The following is a 12,576-nucleotide window of genomic DNA, read 5'->3' as shown; positions in this document are numbered from 1 at the left end:
AAAAAAAAAAAAAAAAAAAAAAAGGAGAAAAGACAGAGAGGTTTGTGGGTCAAGTGTATTTCATGAGAGAAAGGAGTCAGTGGATGTAGGTTTCTTTCTTTCATTTGGCTGCAGAAAAACGTTTAAATGAGCCTGTCCCTTTTTACTGCTGCAGAAGGTAAGATAACTAATTTGCCTTACTGAAATTATTTCATTTATTTCAACTATAGTAACATAATTTTGCTCAGGAAATTAAATTTTCTCTAGCACCGTCTAATCCTTTTATCAGTTGTATCTGGTCATGCAGGGCTGATGTGATACTCTCTTGCCAACTTGGCATTTCTTTTGTGCGCTGCACCTTTTGACAACGGTCAACAACATCTTCAGGTAAAAAAATTTCTAAATATTACAAGACAGAAGGATGCATTTGATGGACTGTCTTCCATTTTGAAATAGGCATTTCAGGTTAAGCTTTATGTGCCAAATAAGAATATTTTGCAAACTGGAAAGAACCAAGTGTCCTATAGAAATGGATCTATTTACAATGAAAATTAGTTCTTGAAAGGCGTTTTCAAAAGATACCTGGAAGCTAAAGCAGAATTAGCCTTTGTGAGAAGTGATTTTAATCTTGGACTTCAGAATACATTGGGGGTTTCTCCCACGCTTTGAGATGGAAAAGAACTATTAGAAGGGACTAAAACAACAAAGAAAGGATTTTTCTTGTTTCCGCAATAAAAGCATATCCTCCATTAAAGACATCATTATCCTGTTAATGAAATTATTTGCAGTAATTTTGAAAATACCTTTATTAAAACTGATAAATAAACAATATAAATCTGTAATAGCTACAGATGTAACAGCCCTAAACAGTACTAGACTTTGCACTCCTAATGATTTTGCACCATCACAATAATATGTATTAAGCATTTTTACTGTTGTCAGTTCCTGTACTTTTAAGGAACAGAGGCAGGGCCTCTGTTTTCTTGCCTGCAGTCCATTCAGAGCCTATAAAGAAGGAATTTTCAGCTGTTTGCGTGAGTATGGAGAAGTCCTGGGGTTTCATCTTCACTCTTGGTGATGCATTTTACTTCTGAAGGGCCCCTGGATAAATATGACCCACAGTCGGAAGGAGAGCCTCCCCTTTTGCACATCCTCTTCCTCTGTGTTCTGCTTCTGACCATGTCAACCCTTTCCACTCTTGTCCACAGTTATACATAGACTAATGTGAGGGCACCCTGCAAAGAAGCAGCAGTTATAGTTTTGAATCTTCTCAGGTTTTAGGAGGGAGTTGATTTCCTGGTCTCGCATCCTGAGAGATGCCATCCTCACCCCCTGTAACTAGCCTTTTGCAAACTTTTGCCATCCTCACCCCCTGTAACTAGCCTTTTGCAAACTGAGAGCCCCCTCAAATCTCTCACTGAATTTTGTAGAAGCTTCTATGGTGAAGAAATCCACGTGTTCTGCATTGTAAGTGGATCAAGATGCTTCCCTGCAACCTTGCTGCCAGCACTTAAGTACTAGGGAAAGGTGAGAAGCTTAGGATCAGCCCTGTGTTTGGCATTTCCTGTTGCAGTGCTCTGCAGAGCTTTCTGCTTGGCAAAGGCAGGTTGTTGGCTTATCTTTCCACACCTACCTCTTTTAAGCATGCATAAACCCCTGAATCTGGGGTTTGGATTTCACTACAATAGCGAAGCAACTAAACTGTCAGTGGTTCAGGCAGTCTTTGTACCCTGCAAGAAATTGTGAGCATGGTTCTCTTAAACTAAGTTCCATGGGTAGTATTTGTGTATGTGCATAGGTGCACACAGCATACCTTTGGTCCTGGCCAGCCTCAGAGCTGTCATGGAATCTTAAACATGGTTAATCTTCCTTTTGCAGCACAATGGTACGTACTGGAGCTACTAATATTGCCATCAAAGAATAATTTTTCTTCCTTTTTGTGGGTGAGTGAGCAAGCCTGAATGGGTTGATACTACAGCATTCTTTTCCCAGGCAGAAGAAATAAATGTCATTACATTAGAGGACACTTGCTGCCGTGCTGCTGTGGAAAGCAGAGGGTACTTTTTGTTTAAAGACACAGATGTTGTCTTGTCATGGTGTGCTGTAGAAAGAAACTTAAAACTTACTGTTATTTGCCAGGAAAAAGCTTAGAGCTCTTACAGATGGAATTGGTTTGGTCACAATATGTCAGCAGATGATATGGATGGATAAAAATTGCTTTCCAAGATTTGGAAACAGCAGCATTCATGAGCTGTCTTGTTTTCGGGTCACACACAGAGACCTGGTTAATATCTGTTAGGCTGCCTGTGTTAAAGCCTTGCTTTCTGACTGTTTTGGATCTGAGAGTAAAGTTTCTCAAGCTCCAGGGAAACTCTTTAAGTTGCAATTGCCTAGAGGAAAGCCAGGGCCACCGGGCATGGGCTTGTTCTTGAAGCTAATAGGAAATCCAGTGGGATAGCTGCAGCTGCTGAAGGTGCCTCATGAATGTGGTGTTCATCAGACTGCCAGTTGTCATGCACAGAGAATGGGCTTAAATGTATTTTCTCTAGTAGATGATGTTTAGTTTTTCATAGCTTTATTCATGGTGAGAGGGCACCTTTAAGCCTACGCAAGCTCTCAAGTCTCCCCTTTAGGTTTGTATGGATCGGATGGTAGGCCAATTATTTTTAGCGGGCTGTATTATGTTTCTTTGTCTTGCAAAACCAAACCCAAGCTCCCCCTCCCTGTAGCTGTCAGTAGCTGGTATAGTCCTGAGATGCTTATGTGATTATCTGCGATGCTGCAGTGACGGGTGAATAAAGCTGTCATTGCGAAGCATTGGCAAACGCCAAGGTGGGAGCTAGTTCACACACAGATAATGACACAACAGCGTAAAATGTAGGTCTATCAGAGATTGCTGTGAGCAGCTTTATGTGGCCTTTATCAGGAAAAAAGGTAGCTAGCAATTTGGGGAAGGGGTTTTTTTCTTCTTTGTTTAAATGTTACTTCTTTATAAGGAAAGGAAGAAGGTGGGGAAGTTTGAAATAGATACAAGTGAGAAATAAAACCACCATTGACCAAAGTGTAAGCTGGTTTGCTTTCTAATTAAAGGAGTTTTTAAAATTTACACTTTCAAGTACTTCACCTGATGGCTACGAAGGATACAACTGTGTGAGGATACCTCAGAGGTTTTTAATACAGTCAGCCAGCTGCATAACGCCTATGAGTACCAGTGCAAGTTGTGAGGTGTGGTTTGCATACAACATGTATCATCTATCTACGTGGCCCATGTGTTAAAATGCACAGCTCCCGCATTCCTCCATCCTGCATTAACCTGTAGCCTGGCTGATTGCATCCACCCTGCGGTATGACCTACTGGCTGGTGTTGCTAGTGCATGCGTCCATCCTGTCTTGTCTTTTCTTTGTCTGTCTGTCTGTCCTGCAGTTTTTGTCTGTGTGTCTATTTGTAGATGAAGGGGCGGAGGATAAGGTGGGACCGCTACAGTACTGCCCAGGCTGTGGGCCTGCTGCCAGCAGGGAGTGGCGTAAACACCTGGCCCCCTCCATTTCAGTGTCTGTGCCTGATGATGAGCCCTACAATTCGGACGAGGAGTACTATGAACACCCTTTGTTCAGCTCAGAGTGGACTGGCTCTAGTACACGTCCCAGTGCCACAGTGAAGAGCACAGAGGTCTTGTTGGGCCATGATGAAGGTGAACTGAGCATGGTCCCATTTTGTTCCTCTTCCCCTGTACCCACCTGCCATCCATTCCATTATATATGTGCCTGGGATTGCTGCTTTCTGGGGAGGGAAACCTGGTTGTGTTTTCTCCCCACATGGAAGTGACGCCCCTGCAGAGTCTCTCCATCTCAAAGTGAAGCTGCAGTGTGAGCAGTGAATGCGACTTTGGGGTCAGTGAAACCATGGTCCCTGCTTAAAGCAGGGCTCTTGTTCTACTGGCCTGGCTTATAGCAGAAAGCGAAAGGAGCAGCTCATTAAAAGAAGTGTAAGCTAATTTGTTCTTTGTGCCAGAGAATCACTGCCAAGAACAGTGTGCAAAATAGGCCGAAAGATAATTACTGGAGGTAAGTCAGTTGTTAACACAATGGGGAAAAACCCCACATCTATACCAAAGAGAGCAGCGGAAGGTCATTAATTCTCCAGTAGGCAAAGGAAGTCACAGAATCACAGAATGGCAAGGGTTGGAAGGGACCTCGGGATATCATCTAGTCCAACCCTAGTCATTTTAGCCTACTATACACAGGTGACGTCAGGCAGTATTGGGTCATGTTTGATCTCCAGTTGTTCTCTGGATACACCCAGTTAACATTGTGTCAGCTGACTGCAAACAAGGAGGGAAAAAAAAAGTTTACTTTTACTGTGTTTCTGTACCCCCTTTTTCTATGGCGTGAGCACATCAGTAAGTATTATTTTATCAGTGGGGGTAACGTAGAAGTGAAATGGCTTTTGAGTATTCAAGGGAGAATCTATTTCTGTGACTAACAGGAACACCGACTTCTTTTCCAATGCAAAATAGATCACCTTTCATCTCACAGCATTTGACTAATTCAAGGTTGGGATGCAGGAACTGAAGTTAAAGACAGTACTGAATCCTCTAAAGGTTTGTGTTTCTGGAAAATGGAGGTGTATACCTGAAATTGCTCACTGGGTCATTTCAAGAAAACCAGAGCTGTTTAGAATTGACAGGATAATATAGCCTAGTACCGCAACAGCACCAGGAGGAGATCAATGCTAGTAATCGAAGATTATTAATGTCAGCATGTCTTACCTGAAGCTAGGGGAGACAGAACATCACAGGAGTATCCTTACTGTAGCTGGGTGCCTATAGCTGTATTTACAGGACTCCTGCACTGGTTAATTCCTGGGAAGCTTCAGTCATATGCATCTACCTCTGGTGAAAGTGTAAGATCTCAGAACATCTGAGAGGAAAAACAAAGGGAAATAAGCTGGAAAGACAGTGAAAAGACAGGTGTTATGAAGCAGCCCTCCTTACTTGCTGCCCGTAAGCAAGCAGTCTGTTTGGCGTAAAAGAGTCTGCTACACAAAGGGAGTCCTTCATTAAGTCAGGGATAACTTTGGTGAGTAATTAGTTTTAATCATGGGGCATTGTGTGAAGTATCTCAGGAAATGGAGGTGCATACCTGAAATTGCTCAGAGTAAAATGAGAGGCTTTCCTTAAAGTTTTTTAATTGAAAGGGATGCACATACAAAACTACATAAAATCAGAAAAAGCATGGTAAAGCAAGTTATTTGAGTCAGGGCCTCTTGTAGCTGTTCTGCCAGGCTGCTTTTACAATCTGCCCGTGTGTAAATATCCCTGTAACACTTGGGCACCGGTCCAGTTCTGATTCTGAATCTTCTGGCTTCTGTTCATTTAAGATATAATATCTAACATTAATCACATTTTTGTATGTTATTAATTATGTGTTGTTCTTTACATAGTGATATTTTCCCAGCCTCAAATAGTATTTGTGTTCCTTAAATCACTTTAAAGGCCATAACTGAAGTGGATGGTTGATTGTCTGGTTTTAACCAGGCCAATCTCAGGGCAAAAATCAAGTCCTTGTAAAGAGGTTTAACTTTAATACCAGGAGGCTGGATACAGCCACCACTTTTGTTCTAAGTCTGATTCAGCAAAATCCTTAAGTGTGAGAGACACTTTAAACCTGGAGGGGGGGGGCCATCAGGTTGACTGCAGCATGGCTGCTGGTCAGCCACTTAAGTATGTTGCTGAGTCAAAGGTTCCACACTTAATCCTGACTTCTTATCAGAACAGGTACTAAGAGAGCACAGTAATATTCTGTCTGAGTAGCAGTGGCAGGAGTACAGTCCAGAATGGAAACTAATCATTGTTCTGCCATGGTATGAGTAAAGACTGCTCTTGATACCACTAAAGTATTTTAGAAATTTAGATGAAGAAATAATTATATTGCACTCACTGATTTCTTTGACCTAATTGGTGACAAGGAGCCTGGGGGCTAGTGGGGAAGCAGGAAAAAAAAAATGAAGAGTCCTCGTGTTAAATCTGTGATTTTTCACATACAGAGGTCAGATGTTAGGCAGCCTAAGGGAGAAACTGTTTATAAACCGCCACTCAGTGTAGGAATCTTGGCTGAATTCTTGCAAAACCATTAGTTATCAGCTATGCACAAGGCTTATTAAGACTATGGAAGTAGCTCAATATTTTGGCCAAATCTAGGATTGACTTGCTGGCATTTAGCAGTCAGTATTATTCACTTAAATCTAAAATGTTCAGAGCTGAAAGTGTTATGCAAAAGCAGTCCTGTTGAGCTGTGTGGTTGGTGTTTACTGTTGGTGTTGATGTTGCCTCCTTTTTCCATCTCCAAGAAGAACCAGTAGAGAGTCCGATGGCTGTGGAAGCAAAACCTGCTGCTCTTTCTGGGAAGCAACTGGGGAAAGAGCACGGGCCCACTGAGCCTTCGGCCCAGGCAAAGAGCCTCTGTGAGGGTCAGTCGGATGCAGGTTTGGAGGCCAAAGTGTGTCATGAAGACAAAGTGCCAAGTGTGGCATCCAGCAGGCAGAGTGTAACCATTGTGGCGGAAACGCCCCTGGAAGAGACATCCCCTTCCTCAGCTGAGGAAGGTGTGTCCTCCTTAGGTTTGCATGTGTTTGCTGCCAGTGAATCCTTCTCCAGCTTTCTCCAGTGCTTTCCAAGGCTGCTTCATTTCCTGTTCTTCCCATTTATTATGACTGCTCTTGTTATTATGCTTGAAGAGTGTGTAGCAGATAATATGTTTGCATAGGTGCTGTATGACAACATGGTTTCCCACCACTGCGGCTGATTCCTGATTTTTTACTTTGCTATGGTAAAATACGCTTTGCAGCTAAGCTGATTCCTCTGCATAAGCCTTTTCCCCTCATCTCAGATGTGTTTGCCAGTCACATTGCTAATCTATGTATATTTTTTTCCTTTTGGTGCAGAGATTCATCTGCTTTTCTTTCAAAAAGTAGATTTATTGACTTCTACTATGACATCGAGAGGCTTAAACTGTAGAAATGTTTTCATTTGCAGTGTGCAGGTTTTTTGTTTGTTTTGGTTTTTTTGTGTGTGCTTCGGTGCATTCTGGTTTAGCTTCCCTAAAGCTATCGCTTCTTATGTCATATCCTTGCCATTCATTGCAGTCCACCCCTCCTCTCCTTGATCATTGCCAGAACTCTGATTTTTTGTGTGTCTTACCTTACTACAAATGTTTAACCCTGCATGAGTGCTTTGGTCAGGCAAAACCTCTATCACTTCCACTGGGATGTTTGCCTTCATAGTGAAGTTTAGGATTGGGTGCATAGGGTGAAGTTCTGATCTGCTTACTGAGCAAAGTATTTGCTGCAATCAGTTGTCTTTCAGTACATAAGAATTAGGCTTCAAGATTTTCCTTTCAATGGTATTTCTCTTCAGCTAGTGCAACAAGGTGTAAAGACACATTGTATGGAGTAGTGATATACCCATTCACTACCTGGCTAAGCAATGCTGCCTTTGGGAGGCTGCTGTTCTGGCTGGCCCAGCTAAAGAATACTAAATTCCTTTGGCGGTCAGAATGTTTTGATGCCATTGGTATTGTTCATTTGCACTACAGTAAGAGGCACAGTAGGATACATAAGGAAAGACAGTATCTAGCTATTTAATTTCTGTGAAACGAGGATGACATCAACTCGATGGCCATGTTTTTATAGTTCATAGAGTTTGCAAGTAATGTAAATACATAATGTAAAAACAGAAAGGGGCAAAATTACTGTAGTTGTAGACATCTCATTTTTCTACCTGTAGAGAGAATGGCCGTTGCTTTTTTTGACTAAATGTTAGCATATGCAAATGTTTAAAGAATAATCAGTACTTCGATAATAATTGTTCTAAAAAATTCAGATTCATCAGAGCAAAAAGGTGGCTCCATGAACTTCAAATCAGAGATGAGGAGATTCAGCGTTGGCCTTATGCCTGTTGTGACAAGCTTTAGACAAGTTTTTTTTATAGATAACTGCAGAAAGTTCTGCCACATTCTGCAGTATTTATCTTCATATTTTCCATGATAGGAAGGTTTCCATATGATAGGAATCACTATTTTCCATAGGATATTAAAAAGAAGAAGCTATTAATGATTAACAGTGTGTAAAAAAAAAAAAAAAAAAAAAAAAAACACCAAACCAAACTAAAAACCAAAAAACCTTAACTAGGTATTATTACTCCCTAATAATATAGTGTCAGACTGTAAGAGTAGCATTTTTAGTTTCAAATTAACTTAATTAGGGCCTGATCTACAGTCATTGAAACATGCCAGGTATTCTTTGACTTCAGTTACAACTGAACGTGGCTGGCCATTTTGAAGACCAGACCTTCAAGATGTGGGACTATTAATAGCTCTGTTGCTGATTTACACATACCGGTTTCATGACAGCAGTGAGATTTTTGTCATTTGCCAGAAGAGTAAATGTCAAAAGTTGGTACAATTAAAAAAACCAGCCTCTTCTGATGCTCGCAAAAACTTTTATATGCATTATTTCTTTAGTTTAGGCTGCATGTAGAAGAAAAATGTAAAATAGATATAGAAATGCATAACTATGTATGTTCTAAATATCAGCAACACACAAAGATACTACTGATTGGACTTAATTTTGCAGACTTTACTAACTCAAAACTAACACAAGTTACGGAGTCCAGCAAAGCATACCAATGAAGTGAGGATTACTTGTGGTTTTACTGTTGTATACAAACCATGAAGATGAAGAATTCACATGAAACCATCTCATTTCAGTTGCATACTTACATGTATAAAACCCACATTTTCATTATAAAACCTCATACATTGAAAAGAAACTACGTTTTAACACTTTAAAGCAGATTTCTAGGTGGATGGCCTTGCTGCATGTTTGCATCTTTCTCCCTCTCCTTTCCATCATTCATACCAAGATGTTGTTGTGAGCCACATGACTGCCTGCCTGTAAGTGCTTTAAATAATTTTGTTATAAAACCCAAACAAACTACTTCAGATTTACTTGCAGCCACGAAGATGGAATTCCGTGTCCAGGAGGGCGCACGCCCTTTCACATCAGAACCATTAGACACAAAGCAACATGAATCTGGGAAAGACAGTAAGACTGGTGAGCAACCTAAACATGATGCCTTAGTTCCACAGCCAGCAAAAACAGAGGCTATTGATAAACAGGATTCACAGAGCAAAGACAAAGAAAACATGCCTTCACCTCTATCAGAACAGATCTTGGAAACTGATTCGCAAAAGAAAGGGGAAGCCAGTTTTGCAGAACCTGCTGCCAAGCCTCCTGCTTCTCAAGAACAAAAGGACTTGTCCTCTGAACTGCCTAAAGGGAGCAAAACAGAAGAAAGGACTTCAGATGCACCCTCATCATCCAACCAAGTTATGTCTATGAAATTTAAAGATGACCTTAAAGATGTCCAAGATCTTGCCATCAGCCGTGGTGAAAGTTCTCTGTTGCTATCAGAACCCAAGGCAGAAGCAGCCAAAAGTGAACTTCACTTCACAGGCCTGTGTCCCACTGTCCCCCAGGACCTTCCACTCAAAGACAGTTTCAAAACAAAACAAGAACTCACTGACCAACTGTTTGCCAAAGGTATCACTAAAGATGAACAGATACACAGAGACAGGACACTAGCTCTACAGGAGGTCTCAGCAGTAACTGTAGATGGCCTGAAAACACCAAGCACCCAGAAAATCCCTCCATGGGGGGAGGAAAAGGACATGACCAAGGATGAGAGTGATGAGGAAGAAAGGTATGACTTCTATGATAAAGGGGAGGCTCGAATATTAGATGATGGTAAATTTACCACAAAACCTGAAGTTAAGACACTTTCCCTAGACCAGCCAGACTTTCAAAAGGATGATGAAGCTAAAAAGTCACCTGATCTTCTCAAAGCAGAAAAAGAAGTGGACCAAAGTGGGCTCCCAGCAGCAGTAGACATGAAAAAGGAAGTCCAGCCAAGCACACAGGTACCCCCACCCAAGTTAAGTCATGAACTGACCCTTGAGAAAACATTAGAGCACACTGATACCACTCAGTTATCCAGAATAACAGAGAAAGCCCCTGAGGCACCAAGTTTAACCACTGACAAGACTCCTACTCTAGAACCTTCTCAAGAGAAAGATGTTAAAAAAGATACCAAGGAGGAGAAGACAAGTGTTTCAGCTTCTCATCAAATGAAAGAAGAGGAGGATCGATCAGGAATGTCAAAGTATTTTGAAACCTCTGCTCTGAAAGAGGAAGCCTTCAAAGCAGACGCTCTGAAACAGGGCAGTGATTACTATGAGCTAAGTGACACTAAGGAGAGTGTGTATGAGCCTTATCAGACAGATCGTCTAATACCAGAAGACAAAGAGGAAGAGGAGGAAGAATTACAGACAGAATTGGATCAGCAGCAGAGTGGGCCTGCTCATGAAATAGGGTACAGTACCCTGGCTCAGAGCTTTACACCAGACAAATCTGAAGAACCAAGTTCCCCAACAGAAAGAATGTTCACTATTGACCCCAAAGTCTATGGGGATAAGAGAGAACTCCACAGTAAAAATAAAGATGACCTAACTCTGAGCAGGAGCTTGGGACTTGGGGGAAGATCTGCAATTGAACAGAGAAGTATGTCTATTAACTTGCCCATGTCCTGCCTGGATTCAATAGCTCTAGGATTTAGCTTTGGTCGTGCACATGATCTTTCTCCCCTTGCTTCAGATATTCTAACTAACACTAGTGGAAGTATGGATGAAGGTGATGACTACTTGCCAGCAACCACACCAGCAGTGGAGAAGGCCCCCTGCTTCCCCATTGATAGTAGAGAGGAAGATGAGCAGATTGAAGAAGAAAAAGCAACGGCAGAAGAAAAAGTCCCGCCTGAGACCTTGGTTGAAGCACCTTTCCTGGCCAAAGAATATTACAAAAATGGGGCTGTCCTGGCTCCGGACCTGCCTGAAATGTTAGACTTAGCGGGAACAAGATCTAGATTAGCCTCCGTGAGTGCAGATGCTGAGATGGCACAAAAGAAGTCAGTTCCTTCTGACACTGTTGTGGAAGACAGCAGCACAGCCCTGCCACCTGTGACAGATGAAAACCACTTAACTCTAAAAGCTGAAAGCCAGTTAGAAGACTTGGGCTACTGTGTTTTCAATAAGTACACAGTCCCGCTCCCTTCTCCAGTTCAGGACAGTGAGAATTTAACAAGTGAAACCTGTCCCTTTTACGAAGGCACAGATGAAAAACTGAGACGTGGCCTGGCTCCCGACCTGTCTTTAATAGAAGTGAAGCTGGCAGCAGCTGAAAAATCAAAAGAAGAATTCCTCGGTGAAAAAGACTTAGGTCAGCAAGCCACTGGTGAATCCATTCTGCCAAGGGACTTTGAGCAGGAGAAAAAAGAAAAGTTGGATACTGTGCTAGAAAAAAGCAAAGATCAAGTTGACTCCAAAGAGGTCTGTCCCATTAAAGGTGCAGAGCCAGAGAAGACAAGACCTGAGGCAATCTTAGAAATGAAAGAAGAAAGTGTGGCTGATAAAGTTCATGTAACCCATGATACCATGTATGATAGAATATCAGCTTCAGAGATAGCAATAGAAAAGGATGCTGTTTCTTTGTTGATGGAGAAGGAGAAGACGCTTAGTGTTGTTCCTGAAATAGCTGAGATAGAAGCTCCAATCAAACCAGATTACAATGCTATAAAGCACGATTTGGAAGTGGCTGCAAGGAGAGCTGACCAAGAATATCAGAGTCAGTTAGATTCTAAGATCAGTGAGGTCGTTTCTCTCCCCTCAGGGAAGGACAAAGCCTCTGTTAAAAGAGCAGAGCCTGAACCCAAAGACACTCAACAGAAAGATCAGACCATCTTGTCCAGAGAAGCAAAGGATGCAGATGTACTTTCCAAGACCGAGCCTAGTTATGTGAAGTATTCAGACAGCACCAAATTGTCTGAAACAGAAATTAAGGAAAAAGTAACTAAGCCTGATCTGGTACATCAAGAGGCAGTTGATAAAGAGGAATCTTATGAATCTAGTGGAGAGCATGATCAAGCCCAAGAAGGTTTGAATGGAGAATCCTTGAAACCAGAGGATTTCAAAGCAGAACCTCCAAAACTTCCCGTGTCTGGGGAAGAGATGCCTGCACAGTTACCAGCAAAAGAGCCTTCTATGGAGCTCCTCCTTCCAAAAGCTGAGCCTCTCCAGGAAGAGCCTGCTGAGATTCAGATGGAGAGTATACCACAGCCTGCAGAAGGAACTGAAAAGATTCCTGACACAGCTGTGAAACCTGTGGAAATCCAACAGCTGCTGCTGTATGAAGTGACGGCTGGGGCCACAAAAGGGGAAGAACATGAGGAAGAAGAGGTAGAAGTAAGGCAAGAAGAAAAAGAGGAGGATGAACAGCATCTAATATCAGAAATGCCCTCAGAAATAGACTTTGGGAAACCTACTGCTGAAGAAATGCTAGCCAAGGGTAGCCCAGAAGCACTGCCTGAACTGAAAGGCATTATTGAATCGGTGGTGACGGTAGAGGATGACTTTATCACAGTGGTGCAGACAACAGTTGATGAGGGTGAATCTGCTTCTCACAGCGTGCGCTTTGCTGCTACTCAG

At 42.1% G+C, this 12,576-nt stretch overlaps 1 protein-coding gene across 1 annotated transcript in view; it reads left to right on the top strand.

Moving 5' to 3' along the window:
- The window catches only part of MAP2 (microtubule associated protein 2), a 68,744-nt gene that overhangs the window by 26,782 nt on the left and 29,386 nt on the right, over window positions 1–12,576 (top strand). Inside the window, 3 exon segments of the mRNA XM_035892024.1 lie at window positions 6,332–6,583; window positions 8,981–11,425; window positions 11,477–12,574. Coding sequence (XP_035747917.1) covers window positions 6,332–6,583; window positions 8,981–11,425; window positions 11,477–12,574 — 3,795 coding nt within the window.

Source organism: Egretta garzetta, unplaced genomic scaffold (genome assembly GCF_000687185.1).
Source record: "Egretta garzetta isolate BGI_Z169 unplaced genomic scaffold, ASM68718v1 scaffold230, whole genome shotgun sequence".
NCBI lineage: Eukaryota > Metazoa > Chordata > Aves > Pelecaniformes > Ardeidae > Egretta > Egretta garzetta.
This window is presented reverse-complemented; position numbering and strand designations above follow the sequence as displayed.